The 24,309-nt window shown below is 40.4% G+C and overlaps 1 protein-coding gene across 2 annotated transcripts in view; it reads left to right on the top strand.

Annotated features, from left to right (window-relative positions):
- Positions 1 to 24,309, top strand: part of HECW1 (HECT, C2 and WW domain containing E3 ubiquitin protein ligase 1) — a 258,375-nt gene that overhangs the window by 232,650 nt on the left and 1,416 nt on the right. For both annotated transcript variants that reach the window (XM_066322766.1, XM_066322776.1), the window contains exons 23-27: positions 9,212 to 9,310; positions 10,667 to 10,796; positions 14,483 to 14,629; positions 15,381 to 15,495; positions 16,750 to 16,948. In XM_066322766.1, the coding sequence (XP_066178863.1) occupies positions 9,212 to 9,310; positions 10,667 to 10,796; positions 14,483 to 14,629; positions 15,381 to 15,495; positions 16,750 to 16,948 (690 nt within the window). The remainder of the gene's footprint in view (positions 1 to 9,211; positions 9,311 to 10,666; positions 10,797 to 14,482; positions 14,630 to 15,380; positions 15,496 to 16,749; positions 16,949 to 24,309) is intronic.

Here is a 24,309-nt window from a genome sequence, read left to right as displayed (position 1 = left end):
TTATTCAGACTTGAGTAAGGTAAAGGAAATTCAGCTAGAGCAGGTGCAGAAATTCCCAAGATAACCTTTTTTTGTAAGTAACACAATTCATACATCTAAAGAAAGACTGCTTGTAGACCAATACTGTTTTCAGTAAATCACCCAAATGCATTTTGTGTGCTTTTGAGTAGCAAAGGCATTCCTGTTTCTGTCGGCCTCTCCCTGGGATGTTTTGAAAGTTAGAAATTTCATTTAATTTTTTTCTTAGTTTCAGTATGTTACGTTAGTGTTACATTGAACTCCAGAGAAGGGGATTATTAAAGATTTAATTTGATCTGATATGTATGCTTTTAAAGGAACAAAGGTGATGTTTGTCACTTTGCCCCAACTTGGAATAGGAATATTTTTCAAAATCTCAATAAACTTATGGAGAATGAGAAAAATCGTCTGTTCACCCTCTATGAGAAGAGTTCATGTGTTAGCAAGAATACAGAAGTGTACGTTCAGTATCTTGTGGCTCACTGAAGGAAGCTTTTTACACTGTGACTTATGACTTCCATTCTAGAAATGGCAGACTAGAAACTGGAATCATTTCATTGTGTTAGAAAGATTTGTAAAGAAAATTAAAAAAAAAAAATTTCTTAGACTTCATAACTCAAATGCAAAAGTTCTGCTATTATGCATATTCCCAGAAGAGGATCAGAGTGATCAGTTTGCAGTGGTATTAATAAAAGTCAGAAGTATTCAATGATTTGCAAAGCAAGACCTAAAATAGACTGCTAAGCAATGAATAGCATTTGTGAATACCAGCTCACAGATTTCTGACTTTACTCAACTGAGGATCCTCATCCTGAGAGACAGGGATCATTAGCCAAGTTGCAGCACAATGCAAACCCAAGTGTGTGGTTTCTGGACAGGGATGGTAAATCCAGAGGGCTCTGCACTGTTTGCAGTTAGCTCAAGGATATCTGCATCACCCCTCATCATGCAGGGTAAACATTCCTGGGTGCTTAGCAGGACTTTATGATGAACAGTCTCTCTCATGCTTAAATACCCCAGACAGGCTGGGAAAGGATGTGCCTTCTTTGAGAATAAGTCAGTTATTGTGGCTGCAGTGTTTGTAGCTAGCCATTGAAGGAAGCAGTCATTCAGCTTGTGTTTTTATGACCCTCTTGTCTGGCAGATGACTAAATCAGTGGATTTCCCTGTAGCTTGACTAGTTTGTTTCAACACATGGCAAAGCTATGGAAAGCAAACATAAGTCATGCAATGTCTGAAACTTCACCAGTTCATAGGTTTGCAAAGTGCTCACCAACAATTCTTCCAAAATCTTTGACTAAGAAATCAAGGTCTCTTGATGAAAATGTTCTTTTGCTTGTTTGAAATAAAACAACACATAAGCATCAAACTGAACTGATCTACAAGGAACTGATGATAAACTGGAGCTGACTGACAGAATTACGTGTTGTATTATAGAAGGTGAGAAAGTAAAAAAATGTCAAATAGACTCAACAACTAAAATGGAGCAGGGACACAGAGGACTCTGATTCCATCGTTGTCTCTATTACTTGTTTTCTGGATAACTTCAGATAAGTTGTTTTACCTTTGTCTTTAAGTTTTGTCAGTTTTCAAATTAAATATTTGCGCTGATGCCCTCTGGAAGCCGATCTCTCTGCTTTAAGATTTGCCACTAAGCAATAAAGTCTGAGATCAGAGAATCACAAAATGTAGAGGTTTGTTGTCTGCTAGCCAGTAGTTCATACCTCAGTCTCTATCTCTCTTGTAGCTGCTGGGCAGAGGAGTGTTTGCCAACAGTCTCCCAGGCCAGTGTGTCTTATCCCTTGTACCAGCAAGAGTAGCTAAAGCCTGCAGGCAGCCTGATTGCTGATGGAGGTTAGTCATGCTCATGCTGCTGTATTCTGGCAGGGGTTCTCCCAAAGGATGACAATTGTACATTATTTTCATGAGGCTTGAGAGATGGCTCTGCAAGCAGAGATGGTCACTTCAGCACTTGCCACACTCCTCCTCTCCTCCTCCAAACACCTGCATTCACAGAACTTGTTACTGGTAAAATGATACCCAGTGTAGATTTCTCGTTAGAGAGACCATGTTAGTTTTTTAATCTCCTAATTAGTTTAAAGGCAGACCTGGAAATCAGCTCTCCATTTCCAGTGCATGGCATCTCTGTGCTCAGAGAGCCCATGACACTGAGCCCATGACACTGAGGCTGCCGTGCCTGCAGTGACCCCACGCAGAGGAATTCCTGCACCTGCAGTAAGAACTAATGGCACAGTTCAGCTGATGTGCAAGAAGCCCGTGCCAGCCACTCCAGCATGGGGCTTCCTGACTTGGCTGCAGTGCTGAGCAAATGCAGCTGTAACCCTTTTTCCATTTGAGCATTTATGCGGAACTACTGTGTGGAGGAAAGGAACTGTTTGATAGATTGTTTTGAAGAGAAACCTAAGGGCATTTTATGAATTTCCCTTATCTACATTATCTTTGACTCTCATTTTTCTGGATATAGCAGAATGGCCTGCAGCTTTTGCCATAAATTCATGCTTTCTTCTCCATGACACAATTAGTCCTTTAAGCTTTTCTGTCAGTTCTTTTCTGGTGGATATAGTCAGGGTATAAGAAAGATGAAAGATGATTTTGAGTGAACAAATAGCTAGGTTAGGGACAAGGAAAAAGACTTGAAGGATCTAATTAGGTTAAATAAAGAAGGAATAAGGTTTGGATTATCTCTTTGTTTTTCAGTTGCTGGTAATTCAGGCTTCAGGAATGGTTTGAGGTTTAGTTGCTAATTTAGGATGCATGAATTCCAGAGGTTTAGAGGGACATGGATAGTTCACATTTCCATTACATGTAAGCAATAGTTCTTTTTCATGTGGTTACTCCTTGGTACTGAGAAACAGAAACGTGTTTTACTTGCAGAAAGATCCAGGAAATAGAACTAGGACAACTACTTACTAAAAAAGTACCAGTATTGTACTGGCCTTTTGCAGCAGAAAATATTTTGCACAAATTAGCAAAAAAATAAGAGATTGGATCACAGAAAGTTACTCATCATATGAAACTCTGGTGCCCACCAAAAGTAAAAATATCTAAAGAAAGGCTTATTTTCACCTGAAGAAAATTACCTGTTCAGGATTTGAAATGTAAAAGAATTTTATTTGTACCAAGTTGTTTTTCTTTCTGAAAATCATTCTTCATCATTTTTCGTTTTTTGCCTAATTTCAGTTCTTGGGTGATGTACCTATATTTCAAAGCACTCAGTATTTTATGACACTGCACAAGCAGGTCTGCTGGACTGTTCCACTTTATAGTTGGGGCTACTTAAGAGAGGCTAGTGCTTTCTTAAATGAGTGTAACAAATATCCTTGAAGATATAAATAAGACTCATAAGTTTTATAGGCATAATAAGCAGACAGGATTATCAAAGAGAGGCTCATGGAATATGCTTCTTGATCTTTTGATGCCTAAATGAAATGTCTTGGCTCTGAGTAGAATGTATCCTCTATTAAATCACATTTGCTGGGGCAGCAGGGATCAATCCCTGTACATTCTTAACTATTTAAAGTTCATCCATTTCCAAGCTGGAAATCTGTACACACAGTTGCTCCATGTCAGTACTCCTAAATGTTTTCTTTAAATTTTAATTTTAAAATGGATTGAAAATGAAGCTTACCTGTCAAAATTTTCTGTGGTTTCACAGTGAGGAAGCACAGAGTTTCCTCTTAAAAACTCAGTAACTGTCTGAAAACTTGAAATTCATTTTGACCATATATGAGATAAGATCCATTTCAGTATTTAGAATATAATGCACAGGAGGTAAAACCAAAACCTGGTTGGGGTGAGTCGTTACCATTCTGTCAAAAGAAGCATATAGGAATCTAGAGTAGTTTCTCATGTGGGATGCCAGTGTGGTACCCACATGATACCGGAGTCAGTGCAGCACTGGGAGATGCCATGCAAATGAGACCCAACACTGTATCTTGGTCTCTCTGAGGTCTTGGTCTCTCTCAGGATTCTTCATATTAGAGATGAATATAAGAAAAAAAAAATGAGCCAACAGTACTCCTGTTACTCCTTATATTGGAATTCTCCTCTATGAATAATTTAGGAGTTATTTTACCTTTTCTCTTTAATGTGCTGAGACTTCATGAACTTCTGTCTCCAGCCTTTGTAAGTGCCATTCCTTTCATGTTAGTGACACATGAGGTCATCAGATTCCTGAACTGAAAAGGCATGGTGCTGGAATGCCACAGCATCCACCTCTGAGCCTGCAGATATGCAGAGCACATTTGCCACGAGGCCAAATGACACAGTGGCAAAGAGGAGTCTGCAAAGTTTGCAGATGCAAGTCAGATAAAGAGAACACATGAGCTGTCCTAGCCTGCATGGCTCAATCTTTGTAACAAAAGAATGCTTCATGTCATCCCATTAGTCCCTTCAAATGTTCTCTTATTTGAACGAGTAGGGGTTAAATATGCACACCAAATTAAAGAAAGGCATTTGTTAATGAAGGCTGATTGATAGAGGTGTGGATTTGATCCACTGACAAGGTTTTGTAGAGGTGACCTGATCTTCCACTAGATCACTTCTCTGTGGGTGTAGCTCATGTAGGACATGCTGGCCATGTCCTGCACTGAGCCAACAAAAGGATGTGTACTACCAACATCTAGACACAGACCTCTGGAGCATTTGCCTGACACACTGGCATTATTGCTTAAAATTCATAATGTATGAGTCCAGGCAGAGTTGTAACTATCACACTGGTCAACTCTTTTTGCAAAATACACATTCTTATAACTTTCTTGCATTAAAAAGTAAGTTCATTGTTTATAAAGTGCTAGTGCTGGTGATAACATAAAAATTCAGAAATCACAGACTCAGTACATTTTCCTCTGCATGTTTTTTCCCCCCTCATATCAAAAGATTGCAAATCACAAAATTTTAGGCTATAAGAACTGATTTTTAGTTCCTTTAGTCAGCAGTTTCTGGCCTTCAGGTTGTTCACGAGTGTCTTCATAATAATGGCAGTTTTAACAGTGCTTTAAAACAAGCTGTACCACACAACCTCTTGAATCCATGATGCCCAGTTTCCTACAAATCTGTGTTTCATGACTGAATTCTCTGTTGTCTAATAAGATTCATGTTCAAGGTGAAGTATTTCCCATGATTGTGCCTTTCTAAATATTTTCCTCTTGTTAGATCATCTGTTATCTAATAATGATTCAGTCTCTCCCACTGAGAAAGGACTAATAGGCTCCTGCTGCCTAATAGTGCCTATTAGAAATATCCACCTGACAAATATCATTCGTCCTCAGAAGAGCTGCCAAGGACAGAAACCCTGGACCACAGTGTAGCCTCATTTGTTCAGCTTGTCTTTCAGGTGGCCAAAAGTTCATCTACACAATGAAACAGTTAAAAGCTTTAAAACTGGTGCGACAGAATGTGTAAATTTCCCTTACAGATGAAAGCAAGTCTTGTGAAAAGAAGATGACATTTTCAAATTTGATGTGAACCATGCTATATTTATCTCTCTCAAGCCCTAGTTTGAATATTTTCTCGCAAGCTACTGCATCAAGAAGGGCATACGTAAATGCAGCTGATGTGTATTTTCAGTCTTTTTAATCTCATCAGGTGCTTCCTCTTTTTAGGATCTGAAGTTTCTTATACTATACCTAATTTAGCCCATAAGGCATGGTTCCCAAAGTATTCCCGATAGAATGATAAAGATTGTACTTCCTCTGCTCACACAAATTACATCTTTTCAAGGTACATCATTATCCATCTGAATCCAAGGAAAAACTGTCATATAGAGTTCCAATCATTGAACCAATTAAGAGAGTGCCCTGTACCAAAGGGTCATTGTGGGTCCTGCCTTGCTCTGGTGCTGTATGATAAGGACCAGAGTATATTAAATCTCCTGTGACTCAGCTGCAGTTGGAGGAAAATTTATTGCCTAGTTGCTGCTACAGCATATGGATTTGTCTCTCCCTCAGTACACGAATATGCAGTAAGTGTGCACAGAGTGCCATTGAGGGGAGTGAGCTTGTTATTTTGCAATGGGCTGTTGTGGCTGCTTTAGGGGTACCTGAAGCCTCCAGAAGGAAAAGGAGTTAGTTTGGTACAGTGGAAATTTCTGCAAATGTGTCAAAGAGTAGTGCTGTTAAAAGCCAGAAAGCAGGTGCACACAATGTCCTTTTTGAGTGGACGAATGGTGTCAGTAGGCAGTCAAACCAGAGCAGCTCCACTGCTCATTAAGTCTGTCTCTTGTTTCCACCATTTCCTGTTCATTAACTCCCTCCTGCATTTTCCCTCTCTCTGGAGCACATTACTCAGACTCAATCATTGTCTCCAAAAGGGAAGGGTGTTGAAAGAAAAGGCCAGAGCAAGACCCTGCATTCCCCGCTTCTCCCAAACTAGCTTTTCTGCTAGAAAGAAGCCAAACAAGTATTTTTCCCTTCCTTGGAAAGATAAATGTAATTCAGGCTTAAGGAAGGTATGTGCCCTCCAGCCAGGATTTACCTTTGTGCTGCTTATTCTGTCAAGAAAACTTACTTTGCTCTGAAAGGACTGTCTTACCCACCTCTAAATCTCACCCGTGCTTTAAATCATTCAGGAGGAAATAAACACAAGAGTCTGGCTTTGTATTAACTGGCTTTTGTAAGGAGGGAAGTTTGTTTCTTCTCACTTTTTTCTAAGTTTTGGTACATTTTAAGTGGGACTCCTATGCTTGTCTGTGTAGTGGCAGCTTGATGAACTGGATGTAGCCACACACTAATAAATTGTATATTTGTTCTCTGAGGAAAGTCAGCAAATGCCTCTTGCTGAAAGGTATCCATTGGCTTACCATGGTCCATGTTTCTCAGTGCTAGACCAGAGAAGTGTCATGTCTGGGACGAGACATGTCCAGCATGGATAAGGGGCCAGACAACCTTCTCCTACACCATTCTTCAGAAGAGAGTCAAGTATAGCAAGTCTCTGCAGAAATACCAAAGCTCTGTGCAGGAGCGGAAGGGTTTGTGGGCTGTAAAGTTCACATGCCTTGGCCACACTGCACCATGTTTTTCTGGGGTGATACAGAGCTGCCAGGAAATACAGTCTGCAACACAGCTTTTTTATCCATTGTATTGATAGACACTAACAGTGGCAATGTTTTGTTAATCATTTCATCTCACTTATCCCACATGTTCTTAGGCTGGTGTGCCAGGCATGGACCTTTCACACAGAAATGCTGCCCATAGCTTTGGGGTGGTTTAAGTTCTGCCACAAGGCACTGACTCGTATTAAACTCTCCATTAACGGCCCCTGTAACACGTGCCCATAGCTGTAAACACCTTGGTGTAGGTGCACAACCCTTTTCATGTCAGCTTTGCAGGGATGGCCTCAAAGCCATGCAGGTGTGAAACAAAGCAGCAAGGAGAAAAGGGACGTTTGTTCACACATTCAAGTTTCTTAGAAGAAGCCATGTTCCCAAATCTTTCCTGGCAGTTCACTTTCAGCTCTATTCCAGGTGGCTCCTGCCTGCCAGTCCCACACAGTTGAGTAGCTCTGGGGTGAGCGCTGTGGTGAGCAACACCCCCAGCATTTTCATTCAGTTCTCACTTTCAAAACATACAGGGACGAATAGAGGTGAAGAACAAAACCAAAAAAGCTGACACGCGTTATTTAGGACAAAGGGACTTGATTATGGATCCTGAAGGTGCTATAAAACTGACGGATTACAGGTCCACCATTTCTGGGATTTGAGCTGTCTGGCTTCCACTGTGCTTTCATTGTATCAGCTCCCCCTCATTTCCTTGCTTTTGCTGGAAGCACTGCACTGGAGCACAAGTGAAGTGAAGCAGGCTGTAACTAGACCCAACAGCTGCCTTTTGTTGCTGCTGTGGAAACAGATGTAAGAGGGGTAATATAATCGTTCTTCTGTGGCCGGTCAGCTGCATAAGCACCTTTCATAAGCACCTTTCTCAGATTCAGGGGACCCGGAGGCAGCTCCTGTGGTGATGTAAATGCTAATTGGGCCCACAGCAGGCTATTTTGTGCCCCATTTGACATACTAAGAAGCACTTGTTCTGTCCCATGAGCATAAAGTTGACTGAACAGATATTCTTTACCACCTTTATTACAATCAGACTCATGTTTCATTCATGTGCAGGAGAGAACTTTGCACTGGTTCCTGTAAGTGGAAGGAATGGTTTCTACACTTTTTGATATATTTCTCATCTTTTGTGCAGCAAAACTTTTCTGTATTATCAGTCAGCTCAGCCTTGGAGTGCTCACGTTTGGTGTGCTGGATTTCTTAATTTCCTTCCTTACATATAAGCAAGTTTTAAATGGCTGTTGGGAGTTGTTTTTACAAAAATCAAACTCACTTGGACTCACACCAGTTTTGTGTTTTTCTGTCTGATTGATTTAAAAGCAGGTTTGATGGAAAAATATAGGATAAATCATAGAAGAAATCATAGGAAGAAAAATATAACAGTTTATCATCACAAGTCACAGATTATAGTGGACAGGGCACTATTTGAGTGTACTTGTAGTGGGACTGAGGGTTGTTGTTCTTAGAAACAAACACAGGAGTGTGTAAACACTGAAAACAGCTGAGCACCAGAATTAAGAGAGTGGTCTGGGAACAGTGTGCCTGAACTTCAGATGCTGATTTTAATGTGTCCTTGATCACAACAGTTAGCTTATTTGAATTTCAGTTTTCCCCTATCAAGTCAACTTACTACCCATTTAAAGTACTTCAAAGCCCCACCTCGGACAGAGTTGTAGCTTGTGTAGCTAGTCACAAACTGGATATACCAAGTCTCCAAATATCCTTTGTGTCTCTTGTTCTGCTGCACTTGTTCTGCTGCACTTGTTCTGCTGAGGTGGAGTATTACAATATTTCCCTGCCAAATACCGTGTTGTGTAGTCAGTCTGTATCAGAACACTGTGAGAGATCACAGAAAGTGAATGTTCATTGGTTTGGCACAGGAGAGCACGTAAAATGCCAGCTGCAGGTATGGGTATGGTAGGAGGTGCATTGAGGAGATCTGTTATTGATCACACATGGGAGGAGTGGCATTAAGTGTCTGCTTGGAAAAAAAAATCAGGGAATAAACGTGAAAAACTTAACTCAGAAACAAACAAAGGAGAGAACTCTAGTTGCTACCTGTGTAAGTTTCTATACCAGAAGTCTTGAGTTACGCCTCATTTACTCTGCATTTTTATTTCATAGGTTCAGGTTCAGCGGTCGTATTCTTGGCCTTGCTCTCATTCATCAGTACCTTCTTGATGCTTTCTTCACAAGGCCGTTCTACAAAGCACTACTAAGGCTGTGAGTATAACCATGCAATCGTGCAGAAACAGCAATCCCACAGTGAGTCCTACAGTGACACAGACCCTCAGGGAGTTGCTTCGAGTGCGCTGACCATCAAGTTCTTTCTGCTGTTGGTTTGTTGGTCTGTGATAGAAAATGAACACATTTTGATTTTTCTTCACTTTCTAAATAGTGTGTTGGCAAAAATAAGTAAGTATGAGATTTGGAAACACACATCAGAAAGTACTGACGCATAATTCCAGAGTTTACTACTGATGAAAATTAATGAAGATTCAACCAGGTGGAACACTGAAAAATGTCTTTTATGGAATAAAACTAAATAAGAATGAAAGAAGGATAGAGGTTATATTGAGCAAAAAATACATCATTTGTCATGGCTTCCTGGTGGAGTAGCTTTTCATTCTAAAGCATAATTTGGGTTAATTAAGAATGTTAATGTAGATATAACCAGTGAATGGGTTTTTTGTCTTCTTCTGTCTTTTATTTTAGTAAGCATAAGCTACCAACAATACATTACTTTCAATTTGAAGTTTATAAAGTTAATTTGGATTGACAATCAATCCCTCTAACTAATAGACTGACAAGGTACATAAAATTTTTGCAACAATAAAAAAAGCCATAAACATTAACTCAAGACTGCAATTAAATGCTAAAGAGCAGAATAAAGCTTAGCTGAAACAGTTCATCCAGATGATTCCAAATCAGCAAAGATACCTATCTTAATAGTCCTTTAAGTTCTTTATCATGTTGGTCTTTGTTAGTTTTTTGGGTTTTTTTTAATTATTATTATTGCTAGGGTAAAAAGACATATATATACTGTACCTGATCTAGTCTGAAAATAGGCTGAAACCTAGGGTTATCCCTGCATCCTTATTGCCCCTTTTGGAAATTGTAAACCAGGCTGCTCAGAACATCCACCTGTCCTTTCAGCAGACGAGGATGGCTCCTTATTAGCAGAAATTTAGGCTGCCTGCTCTGCTCTGTGTCAGTCCTGTGCTCGTCTGGCAGATGATAGGTAATGGAAGCAGCCAGGTGCAGCATGGTGGGGCTGAAAGGACATGTGTGCTATGAAGTGCAGGGCATCCTGAAGATCCATGTAAAATCAAGCCCCAGGGGTGTCTTTTGACAGCAGATAATGCAGGCAGTCAAAAGGTTTGGCCTTGAGCCCAGCTATGCAAAGCAACCAGTTGCAGAACTGCTTCAAGAGGGTCTGTGAAACAGCCTTTGATGTTAACAAAATTAAATGAACTTCAGTTTTATGTTGGATCTTCAGTAAATTTGTTCACATACTTAGTAGGAAATCATCCTGCCAATAGTCACGGAGTCATATCTTTTTTCTTGTCTCGCAATCAGACCATGTGATTTAAGCGACTTAGAGTACCTGGATGAAGAGTTCCATCAGAGCTTGCAGTGGATGAAGGATAACAATATCACAGATATCCTCGATCTAACCTTCACAGTGAATGAGGAGGTGTTTGGGCAGGTGAGCACAGCTATGCAAAACATCTGAAAAGCAAATTTGAAGCTGACAAAGCTGAGAATGATGAACATCTTTCTGTCGGAACAGATCCTTTAGCCTTTCAATAACATTTTCTTCTCCTAGCTTCTGTTTCTTTCAAGCCACCTGTTTCAAGGCAGATGTTTATTCTTAGGGTGTATAATATACAGCACCAGCCCCCCTACAGGCCTGTTGAGCCACACACTGATGAGCATGAGGAATTCTCTGGAGTGCAGCTCTTCTCTCCAGGCTATAGTTCACACAGATGTGGCATTTGGTGAATGCAAGCAATGTAACTTAAAGCTGATGTGACTGAAAGGATGGGTTAGGAGGGATAAAAAACATTTGACAGGTCCTGTAGGACCTGGCAGCCCTCACCATTATTTTGTCTAATATCTCCCTGTTAGATTCTGTGTCTCTTACTTACCTTGCACCTGCTGAACAACTTGGTCTGTACCTCCACTTACTGTGCTTTCTACAGCTCAGCTCTACCTTAGTCACACACTTCTCTAACCTGGCTGATCACTATAGCCATAGAGGGAGTGCAACACTGGCTTAAGTGCAGTCTGGCATCCAGAATAAGTGTCTCCTGTTGGATTCTTTGGGTTGCATTGAAGCCCTGGTGCTCTTTGCTGTTGCAGACCATGCTGGATTACAACTGTGTCTGGGAAGCTTTGAATGGGAATCAAAACAATATTCAGACCATGATTAAGAATCTCCAAGGAGATACTGAAAACTAGAGAGGCTGAAGAACCAAGCTCACCAAGCACTGCAGAAGCTCAGGGGATGGAGGTACCTGAGACAGACACACGGTGTCAAAAGGAGCAAAGATATTGAGTGGAATATAGAGAGAATGGCTCTCACCACTTGACAGTAAAGTTTCCTGAAGGGGTTTGCACAAAGCTAGGGTAGGTCTCTGAGCTAGGGAAGAGTTAGACAAGTTTCTGAGGGGAAGAATTCCAGTCCTGCTCAGCTATGAGCTTAAAAGTAACAGAAAGCAAACAAGGCTTCAGGGGGTATGTTAAAAACTGAACTTACCCTGCATATTGTAAAAAGTTACAAAGGATGAACAGAGCTAAGGGTAGATAAAAAGGACGGAGCAGATGAATTAAAGTAGGAAGCCTCTGTAGAAAAAAATAACACTGTTTTCCACAGACTCAAATGCAGGATTTTTTCACAGACTTGGAACTGAGAGCTTGCATGACATTGAATTGACAGTACAGTGGTTTCCCTGGAAGGTATGGCTACTTAAGACTAATACACAAAGGCAGACAAAAACATACAGACATATTCAAAGAGGCAGAAGAGAAAAGTTTGTATTTACAAGGGAAGACTGTGAAGTTGAGTAAGAACTGAGTTGCCCTGATGCATCTGAAGGTAACATTTGGCATGCTAATTACTTGTTATACTCTCTTCAAAGGAAAAAGAAAACAGTTACATAGGAGTCTGTTGTGGAAGAGATGGCTCCAAAGGGAATAGAAAAAAAACAGAATCTGTTGTAGATACTGTGATATGAAAGCAAAAGAACACTGAAAGCCAGATTTTGATTCTGTTGTCTAGTACTTTATTTCCTATGTACTGAACACAGACCTTGCTGGAACTAATGATGGGGGGAAAGGTTGGTTCTCACTGTGAATTACAACCATCAGAATCCAAGTGTCCTAAGTGAAAGTATGATTTTCCTCTTGAAATTTGCTAACTGCTGACAGCAAAACAACAAAGAAATTGCAGTCACATTTTATGCTCTCAGATGGATCCTAGTTGGAAACTCTTCCATGCCAAGAGTATCTGACCACTTAAATGCCATCTGAGCATTGCTTTGCTTGGTACACGTGCAAGTGTAGATCACAGTGGGAACTCTGCTGATATTTGGGAAGCTGTATTTCAAGGGCTGGGTAAGGGAATCAAGAAATATACCTACTCCTTGAGAAGCAGTATAGTAGATGGTTACAGCCCTTTCGTGCTGCTTCCACAATGACTTTATTATGGACCAATCACTGCTGCTTTCAAATTTTCTTTCTAGTCTCATTTCTGATGTGTGTTGAACTTCTAATGCTTTCAGGCCAAATCCTCTTTCTTGGTACTTTCTTAAGCAGAATGTCCTCCAGGTCAATTCTAGCCTTCTTGTGTACAGGAACCCAGAGCACTCCTGTAACAGCACTCCTGATACAGCATCAAATCGAGCATTACACATTTTTACTGGTGGGGACTGAGTGACAATTTGAGAATTTCACATATAAGACAGACACGTGTCAGTTGCTAGTGACCCAAAGTACTTTCTCATGCTTTTACCCAATAGAAAGTGTTCTGCCAGGTCTTACTCTGAGTTCTTTTTGTGGATGCAGCCTACCTCTGAGCCCTGGCAGTTGTTCTCATCAGGTAAAAGGAATGAGCTAGATTGGTTGAAATTGCCACTCTGAAACCTGAATTGTAGTTCACAGCTGCAGTTAATGCCCCTAAGAACAAAAACCCCCAAATTGGGACACATTGCTATTAATTGCTAGCCTCCAATCATAGATAACTAATAGTATTTGAATTTATATGGATAATGAGGAGCTGAAAAAATCAGTAGTTTTCTAGGTGTTTGTGGGAAGTCTTGCAGGAGACTTTGAATATCTGGACTTACGGTTGTGCTTAAAGCTAGACAACATTTAGTCTTTGGTTTGGCAGATATACCTTAATGTCTCACAGCCTTGAAGAATACAGCATGGTAGCTGGACCAGAGCCTTGCTTTCTGGACAATGCAGCATTGCTTGTATAATGGTGATGCAATTATTTATGTTTGGAAATTTAACCTGAACCAGCTAGGAATTCCTAACTCCTTCCATCCAGCTTTTAGTTGTTCTTGCTGTTTCTCAACAAGGCTCCAGATTAGATGACTCAGTCAATGTTTCTTAATTCATAATATTGCAATAGACCCATCAAGTAAGGTGACCTAAATACTGCCTATGCTGTGTGCTGTCTGTTGGACTAATAAATAGATAATAATATAAATAATATTTGTAAAGAATATGTATTAATACAGTTCATTTCCTTTCTGTGGTGGACATCATTGTTACAGCAGTAGAAAACTGAAGAGGAGAGCAACATATTCTTCCTTTTAAATCCACTAAATTGAATGTGAAAATAATTGAAAGACAAATACAATTTTCTGTCACATGAGAGGAGAAGTATGTGCTTGCTGGGTAGGATCCAAACTGATTCCTTAAATCGCATCTCAAGTCTTAGTAACCCAAGCCAACTAAATTAACTATTAAAATGCAAAGAAATGCTGCAGCTCTTGCCTAAAATAAGGAAAAGTTATTTACAGTACACACTCTTCTCAGGGTTTGGATGGCTGATACAAAACTCTGAATCCCACAGTGACTATTTATCTGTGCAAGGTTGCTGTACAGGTCTTATTTTAGGTATTGGGAGTATTCATTTTATGATACTTTCTTTAGCTGTTGGCATTTCTGAGTAAACACTTTTACTAGCACTTGGGGAAGGGTAACACTTGTTGCCTGAGAGACAAGTAGATATCCCTTCCAGCTGGCAAAGCAGTGTGCCTATTCCAATACTGTGATTGCCTCTCCATGCTGTTGTTTCCTGCACTGTGGCTTGGATGATCTCATGTTTGAAATACAACATGGTCCATATAGTGTACACCACTGTTTATCTTTGTTCTGTAGGTGACAGAGAGAGAACTGAAATCTGGAGGGGCAAATACAGCTGTGACAGAAAAGAACAAAAAGGAGTACATCGAGAGAATGGTGAAGTGGCGAGTGGAACGAGGAGTGGTCCAGCAAACAGAGGCCCTGGTCCGTGGCTTCTATGAAGTAAGTAACAAAGTGATGCTTCCACAGTCATCCCTCCATCTGAATGAGAATAGCACCCTGATTAAATTGTGCTGCATTGGTACCCTAGAGAACAACTGAACAGACACAAACAGCCAGGAATTGGAGTTCTTGGATCTCTGCAGAGACCTTGGATACGGCATGTTTAAGGTTAAAGGAGAAAGGAAAGAAATGTTTCATTTGAATATGATAAAGGATTATTTATGATCAAGATTTAAGAACGACACTGCTTTCCATTCACACAGTAAGAGAAGTAGGCATTTGCAAATTTTGTTCTGCCATGTTGTGATTTTGGGTTAGGATTAGGGGTCCCTGACAAAGAAAGATTGTGAAGAATTTTACACTTTGATTAGAAGATGATGAAACACAGTGTCTTCAGGGATTCATTCCAATAAAATCAGTCTATGAGTGCAGTCCAAGCTGTTATCTTGCTGGTCGTGTTCCTGGATACTGCCCCATTGTTGTCCCAGAATTTTGCAATTTATCTTTGCTGAATACCTGGATCTGAGAATATCTTTCTGGCAGAGCTGTTACAAGGACTGGGTGAAAACCTGTGGTTTTGCTGACCAACCCATGTAGTCACCTCTTCTTGCCTCTCCCTAATCATACACAAACATGTGAATGCAAACATTCAATCTTTGTCAGGGTGAAGAGCTGGCCACCAGAACCATATGTTTATAAGACTTTGCTTCATTTCCAGTCTGAACTGTGCTTACAATGGTTTTTGTTCCAGGTTGTAGACTCCAGGCTTGTCTCTGTTTTTGATGCCAGAGAACTGGAGTTAGTTATAGCTGGCACTGCAGAAATAGATCTCAATGACTGGCGGAACAACACAGAATATCGTGGAGGTAAACTGCCTGCTTATGTTTACTACTGTCTTGGCTATTTCAGTCTAAAACATGGAAGTCTTGCTCTGTCTTTTTCTTCTGTCTCTCCTGAGGGAAATGCCCCATTTTGTCCAGGAAGTTATTATGAAGAATAACTCCTGAAATAAAAAAAGTAATATCTCAGCTTTGAATCAATAGGTGTTGTGGTGTTATGGTGTTATACTACTGAAATTGCTTCTGCTACTTCCATCCAGATTTTTTCTATTCAGTTTCTGAAGACTTAGCAGTTTTGACTATTAAGGACTGAAAAGGATTTGCACAATTAGACCTAAAAGTTACAAGTCATCTTAGATGACTGTGACTGAACTATTGGCCTCACAGAAAGTAGTTCTACAAGTACTACTGGCTTCAGCAGGGAGCTGAAATCAGAAGCTGAATTTCGCAGTTCCAAATTACATTTCAACAACATACAGATCTTGCATAACTGTCCCCTCAGCCTAAACTATGTCAAGTTGGATTGTTTTCCCTTCTCTACAGCTGTGGTTTGGTTTCGCTTTAAACAATGATTTATCCAGGCTATCTTGGATGATGGAACAATGCAGTTCTGCAACACAAGTGGAAAGTTCCTGAGGTTCACATATCTTCCCCTGAAAGACAAGGTTTCAGTCTTTGCTGGTCACTGCCCAGCCTTTGGGTTACCTTGAAATATGCAGCTTACCACAAGCACAGCTGGTCCTCAATGTTATTCTCCTCCTACATTTTTCTATTTAAGTTTTGAAACAGATTCAGACTGGTATATGCTGGCTCTCACTGGCACAAACCAAGGCTCAGAACCCCTCAGGTGGGAAGTTTGCCAGGGAAGGGTTTGTGGCAGCAAACTCCTCTCCATATATCAAACACTATTGCAGTCCAAAGGAGAATTTACTTGGGAACCAGAAATTGTTAGGTTGTTAAGACACACACCGTGTGGCATATTCCTGTTGGTCTTTAATGTCTCATGCATGTAACCCCAGTTCTTGCCAAGAGATTAGTGAGAGACCAGTGAATCTCAAGCAGATATTTGAGTTTCAGGGTCTGAAATGAGTTAGTGATGTTATAGTATCCACAACTACAACGAACTGGAAGCTGGGACCTACTGTTCATGAAAAACAAGATATATTGTTAGGCCAGGATCTTTCCAGCAGGAGATCTACTGCCCCATGCTAAAGGGAACATTTTTCAGTGTTGCTCTTCCAGTTAGGAGGGAATGATTTTTATTTCTCTTGCTTGGTGTAGGCTACCATGATGGACACATAGTGATACGGTGGTTCTGGGCAGCCGTGGAGAGGTTTAACAATGAGCAGAGGCTGCGGTTGTTGCAGTTCGTCACGGGAACGTCGAGTGTGCCGTACGAGGGTTTTGCCGCTCTCCGAGGGAGCAACGGCCTGCGGCGCTTCTGTATAGAGAAATGGGGGAAAATAACCTCCCTCCCGAGGTATGTCCCAACCAGGACTTTGTACCAGAATTGCTGTTAGAAACATAAGCCTGGCGTTTCGTTACATCTCTCTGTCTGTTAATGAATACAGTAAGGACACCTAAAAAAACCTCCAAAAACGCAACAACAAAGAAACAATTATCAGTTTGTTGTTCTGTAATTACATTCAGAGAAAAGTGTTTTCTTTTATTGCCTTTTTGATTTGCAGGTTCAATTTAAACTACTTGGGATCTTTGGAAATGGTTAAGATTAAGATTTCCATAGGTTTGAACTAGGTTCAAACCTAGTTCTCTTATTTTGATTCTAGAACAGATTCAGATCAACAGGAGCCTGTCAACTGATTCTGTTCCCTTGACTTCCAAAGTGCTCGTAAAAATACTTGTGAATTTACAGAGACATGGAAGCCAAAATCTGTCTCTGAGTTTTGGCTAGAGACCTGAGTGTAATCCCTTCATTTAGTCTGATGGTTCCACTTTTTTGTTATGAAGAGGCTTAGTGACGAAACTTCAGACCACGTGGTGACAATATCCAATTTGTTGCATTTAGTTCAGTCAGCCAGCTAGGAGCAAATGAGCAATAATGTCATACAGAATCAACAGACTTGTCAGTGATTTGCAATGGAGGGGTCATCCTCCTCTTCAGAACAAAGAGGTAGGGGCACAAAGGGGTGGACTTGCCTCAGGCCACCCAAGAGAGCCATGGCACAGCTAGTGATGGCTTCAGCTTTGAGTTCTGCTTTACCACTTTATGAGTAACCAGCACTCATCCTTCCTTACTGAAGTGAGTCACCTTTTCTTGAATGTTGTGACACCTGCCTGAGGCACTGCCCCATTGGGATTACAGAGCATTTCAGTGCTTCTGAGATATTTTTCCTAAAGTGGCCTTTTTACATCACATTTGCCCACTGAAGGATGCTTTCTTCCTGCTCTTATCATTTGCCTTCAGCTACACTCCAAAGGAGGCAAATTTATGGCACAGAGAAAAAATGTCATCTCATAGACCCCGCAAATATAGTCAGACAACAAATTAACAAAGGGTCTGGTCCAGTTTTCTCATTACTTGGTCTCCGTGTTGTTTACCCAGAAACATACTATAAGACATGGAGTTGAGCAAACACCTGGAGTCCTCTGGAGAGGCAAAGTCCAAATCTGGTCACCCTCTCAGTCCAAGCCTCCTCAAGCCCATGTTTATGCAATGGGACATGCAGAAATTGAAGGCATTCAGAGCTGTCATATTATTGGACTCCCTCTAAAGTCGGAAATGGGAATAAGTGTTTTCAAGGAATATTTCATCCTACCTGAACACAGACTTTTGAAGTAGCTCAGCTGAGTCACAGCTGGTACATTTTGGTTTGTGTCCATCTACCTTAAGGACTCTACGGAGATTATATGGAGAAGCAGAGCCTATGTGAACTTATATGTGGGCACTGAGATTTAAAACCAGATGAAAACATGTAATGCTCTCTGAGCTTCAGCCAGCAATGTGGTAAGAAAGCCTGAGAGCAACAGTTTGCTTTTTGTAGTCCAGATCCTCCTTTTGCAGTGTATATGTATATGGTCAGGTTCTGTGTCAGGCTCTATGTTTCAGAGCTTAGCAAGGACACTCCTGCCTGCAGACAGTCAGCAACCAGCAGTCACAGACTCTGCAGCATTTCTGCAGAGCTCTCTTTGCACTCCTTCTGGGGTGTAAAGGGGCGAGAGAGGAGGGTGGACCTTGGTGCATGCACAGAAAATGCCCTGGGCTGACCTGTCAAGTTCTGAAAAGGTAATTGGCCCCTTTCTGCTCTGTTTAACTTTCTTTGTGAACCTAGGCATTACTTCTGACTCAGATTCAGTTAGCCCAGAGATTTTATGTTTGTCTGCTGATCTCTGAATGAGTTGCTTTCCCTGAAAGAGGCCTCCTTTCCAGATGAAAGTTGGTAGCACTTGTTAGAAGTCTTAGAGCTCTGCATTCATTTTATCCAGGGGAAAAAGAAACAAAACTTGCTTATGGGGAATAAACACAGCTTGATCACCAGGAATTACTGCCTGCATTTTTTTATAAAATTATGGGGTGCTGCCAAGTATACACAGTGCTAAGAAATGCATAAAACACACAGACTAAACCTGGAGGTTCCCTAAATCCTTAGCTAAGCAACTAAATGAGTATTATTTAAAACTTGTTTTTCGTATACCTAATTATGGTTTCCCCATGTTTATTTAATTTACGTACTTGAGTCTTATAGGCTAAAAAATAGTCATATGTCATATCCTGTCAACATTTTAGCCCTGTGACATCAGTGCAACTAACTTTACAATAAACCACAACAAATTCCCTTTTCACTTTAACTGCTGTACAAAGTGTTGAGAACTTTTCGCTCTATCAGGAGAGTCCATGACTCTTTCTCTGTTCCCTTTCTTCTGCTCCAGATGGTTGAAGTAGTTAGGCAAATCTCACATACATCCTGTCCTTACACTTTGGCAATGGAGCATGCAACTACCATTTGTTTATAATGAGCAGAGATGTGCTAGCACCTAAACTAGATATGTTAGTACTGTTTGCGTTTGCAACAGCAACATGGTAAGCCCACAAAAAAAAGGTATGTGAAACACTAAATGAAATGAAACACTTTTCAAAGAATAATTATAATACATGACACTTAGGGTGCTTCTTGAAAGCACTGATAAGCAAGACTTTTTCAGGAAGGTTGAACATCCAGTAACTTCATTCTGAATTGGTGGATTTGTTTATTAGTACCAGTTCCCTCCATGAACAGGGTAATTGGGGTGTAATATGTTCATCTCAGACAAAGAAGAGTAAGATTACACCAGAATTTTATTTCTGGTGTGTGCACATGTGCCAGATATATTACTCATATCTATATTTATTTTCAAGATGACATATGTTGAAAAGTTGAGGCACCATACAGCTCAGAGATGCTCTTCTAATCCTGGATCTCCAGACAATGACCCTAAAGCAGGTTCCAAAGAGACTGCCAGATTTGCAGATCTGTTGGTGTAAATCTGCATCATGGGTTCTTCCAAACTGGTGTAACTTGTCATATACAATAGCAGGTTTAATCACTTGTTCATCAAGGTTGAGTTTTACTCTTCCTATATAATATGCAAAGCTTTGCCCCAAAATGAAGGCGTTACACATTTAACTGGTTGCCTGAGTAGAGACGGTTGGAGAATTCTTGCAGCTATAGCCTCTTCTGAAGCAGGAATCCTCTCTTCACCTCTTCTGGGTCATGTGGGTTTGTAAATGGAATCCATTTTAGTAGTAAAATTCATTTTGCAAGAATGGATTCTTGTTCTCTGCCAAACATTAATGAAAAGCCACTGATTTTCTAGCTGGAATAAATAGCATAGCTTCATTTGGTACCATGGGAGCAGAACTCCTGGCCCGAAACGGACCTGTGCTAAGGTCTAGCAGCGCTTTCTGCTATAGGAGGCAACAGTTCAGTCTTTTAAAATCCTCAGTTCGCAAAAATGTTCGGTCCCTACAAAAGCCACTCTCCCACCTTGTGGTTGCACTCCTCACCTGGCAAAAACTCATGCCAGCTCCAAGATTATGTCTGAGTATCAAGTAAAGACCTCAGTATGTATCCCAGGGATTCAAATAATCACATTTGATGCAATGAGGTCACTTCTCCCAACAGTGCTGAGCTGCATCTACCCTTTCATTAGTAGAGATTTTCGTTCAGCAGTGTAGTGTGTGTTTTGTATGGTATAGATTACCAGTGTTAGTAAATAGCTAGCATAAATATATTTTGTAAGAGAATTCTGTTCCTCTCTATTGGATGATCAAGTATTTAATCACCACAGGATCCCATATAATAATTTAAAAAAAGATTGTGTATGACTACAAAGAACTTTATTCTCATAGTTCTCTTTTTTACCAATGGACTGAGTACATGGCCTTTGCTGTCTTTTACCTTTCCTTATATCCTGTACATTTTCTCTTTCCTCTTTTTTCAAATACAACAGCAATATCAGCTACAAATCTGCATTCATCTATTAAACACTGATTCCAAGACAGCATATGTGTTGCTTCTTACAGGCAAAAGGAACAAAAGCTGCTACTTGTGGGTCCTCAGATTAATAAAGAGAGGTTTGTGGGTTCATTTAGTGAAAGCAAGGTGAAAAGGAGAACTGCCAAGTTTCTGCCTGACAGGCATGATTATGTTAGAATGTAAGTCTTACTTTAGCAGATAGTTTCAAGCTATAGTTAAGATATGAGGGGGTTCTCTGCCCACTTTTACTGCCTTTGGACTCTCATCTTTATTGGGAATAAAGGAAGTGACAAAGAAAAGAAGAATGCAAAAATCTTAAAAGCTTATAATTTTTAGAAAGAATTCTTAGGAAAAAAGAAATGGCATAGCACACTGAAATATGAGCAAGATTAAGGGTTCAAGCCCACCAAAACTATATTAAGCAGTAAAGACACACTGCCAGGAAGAACGAAATTTTAAGTGGTCCATTTGCTGCTTAACTTACTGGAGGATGAGGGCATACAAGGGTCAGAGTTGGTTTACATTACTTTATCTTTTTCTTCTGGAGAAGCCAGAATCTTTCCCATAAATGCTCTTACAAATGTAATTCTTATTCCATTCCTCACATTCCCTGAACACCCTCTCAAATATCAGCAGGCTTCTGTGGTAGGAGGCTTAAATCAAGGGAAGAAATATTTTCCCTTTGCTGTGACTACTTCTTGCACTACTGATGTAATGTTTTCACCCCAATACATGGGGCAGGTGTTCCCTGGATTACGCTTACTGTAGTCACACTCACTGGGATCAGTAGTAGGAGGCCAACATAATTCAGGAGGAATTTACCCCTTTGGAGGATGGAGCACAGTTAGCCAACAGTGGCCATTATGGAAAGTATCAATGACTCTTAATTGCCCCGTGTACTGCAGTATCACACGATATATGATGAAAATCAGACGGTTTTGCACATAATTATCTTTATGTAAGATTGAGTGGGCTTCACAGGAATCACTGGAGTTGCAGTAGAGCCACATTTGTTTCACAAACCAGAATATGAACTCAGGTTTTGCCCTTAGCAATGTACTGTGGTTTTCACCATAAGCAGGTAGAAGTGTAAACTTTGTCTGGATAGTTCTCCTGAAATGCTGTTTTCATTTCAAATTTGATGACCTTTCTTTGAAGTGCAAGGATTACTTTCTCTGAAGTTGTTGAGCTGGGGAACACAAGAGTGTTGCTTAGCAAAATGCTTCACTGTTTCTAGACACGTTAACATTTTTTCCTTTCTTTGCTCCCCACAATAAATTCCTTGAGACCTTCTTTAGAAGAGCCCATATCTGTAAACCTCATAGTGAGAAAAGGAATTGGTCTTTTTTCTGTGTTTGACTAGATCGAGATGACTAAATGTCAACAGCATTGCAAGGTAGTTTCATAACCAGTGTGAAATCAGATGGATAATGATCAGTCAAGACACATGTCTGCAAGAAAGTAAACACCAGAGTCAGTGGCTGTGGATACATCTGTACCACACAATAGGATGCACAACAGCAATGTCTGAGATGCTGTTGTCTCAAACAGTTAAATGTGCCATGGTTGAGTACCATACAGAGGTCAGTTCTTCAAAAATTCATTGGAAGAATTCACACCTGAGCATGCATGGCTTCCAGTTCTGGAGCCCAGCAGCTAAACTCCTCAAGACTGGCTGTCTCTTGCCTGTGATAAACATGTTCTGAATGGACTACAGCTAACTCCCCGTGGTTGATACATATTGCCAATGGATTGTAGAAACAACTTATGTTGCCAAAGATTGTTGAGATAAACAATAAACAGTGCAGGGCTACTCATGGATAATACACATGAGCTGCCAGGTTTAATTTCAAGAGTTGAATTAAATAATGGCTTTATTAATGTTCCTTTTTCACTAACTCAAGCATTCCCAGCTCATTTCCACAAATTCTGTGTTTATTGTATTCTCTTCTGAGACTAACCAGCTAACAAATCTTCATTCAGAAGGGGAAAAAGGATGGTAAAAGCTCTCCTAATTGAAATTCTGTAATGCAGGGAAGATTATCTGCCTCTGGCCATTTCAGTTGCCTGATTGCTTTTAATGATTCACCACTAGTGCTTGATAAAACTCTCCCTCTGAATCTACAAGTCTCAGGCCAGCCCATCTTCTAGCATTACATCTTTCCCACTTTGTGGGTGGCCTATGAGATGACTAGCATGGCTTCATGTAATTTTCTCCAAGATACCTCTGCTGCTTCAGTGTAAGAGAAATAGCACTGAGTTAAAGTTTGAGATAGAAGAGCTAGAAGTAAAACAACTCCATGGCTTCTAAAAAGACTCGGGGCCAAAAGCTCAGACATTGTTAGCAATTGAGGCTACATTTCCTTCTGTAAAGATTTGTCAATTCACATTTATCCCAGTGAGCAAGGGGAAATAGCAATAATTGCTATCATCTTGTAAAGCTCTTAGCTGACTGAAAGAAAACTGAAACAATTTTTACTGAAAATGTACCTCTCCCATGCCCGTTTGTTGAATGAGCTGTGCAGTTTCTCTGTTGAAATGGCTGAACTGTTGGGGCAGGGACTGTTTCTTTACTCCACATTTGTATAGCACTTCCCATAGTGAAGTGCTGTTTACCTCTGGGTCTAATTGCTGCTGCCAGAAAAGCTGCAACAAGGTGAAGGCATGTATGGAACCCATTCCATGGCTCCTTTTGAAGGTGCTGCCAAATGTAAATACAATGGCAGGTATATATAACAGGAAAACTGGGAAAAGAGATGGTCATCAAGTTTGCAGCTTGTTCTGCACAGAATATTTTGCTTTTGTCTTGGCTACTACAAATAAATAATGTTTAAAGGCCAGACTTGCAGCAGATGGCCAACAGCTGACTTGCAGGAATATTTTCAGCAGCCTTCCTTCCTCAGTTAGCAGATCCCTGAAAGGTTTTTTAGCAGTCAGGCCTGCCTCACTGCAAACACATGCTGAGCCTATTCTGTCACTATAGTCCATCACATTGTGTTTGTCCACTGGTGCAAAACTTATTGGCAGCTCATGTTGGATGCACAGATGAGTGCCATTTTTTAAAAAAATCTTGAAGCAATCAAAATTATATCAGGCCCAACCACAGCTCCTCAGTGACCTCCAGCATTCTTCTCCATCAAGATCATACAAGACCCCTGCAGCATCCAAAGCAGGGATTTCAGATGTTATGTTGGTACTTAGCTTGTGTCTTCTATACGAAGTATTCATGTGTATGTGCACATACATTTCAGTACCTCATATTTTGGTGGAATTCAAAAGTTTTGCTTTGAGTGAACTTGAATGTCTTGAATCTAAATAGAAACTAGTTTTCTCAATTCTTATTTTCTCAAGTTTTTTATATTAAGCT

This window comes from Sylvia atricapilla, chromosome 1, assembly GCF_009819655.1.
Source record: "Sylvia atricapilla isolate bSylAtr1 chromosome 1, bSylAtr1.pri, whole genome shotgun sequence".
Taxonomy (NCBI): domain Eukaryota; kingdom Metazoa; phylum Chordata; class Aves; order Passeriformes; family Sylviidae; genus Sylvia; species Sylvia atricapilla.
Note: the sequence above shows the minus strand (reverse complement) of the source record. Positions and strands in the feature narration are given on the sequence as shown.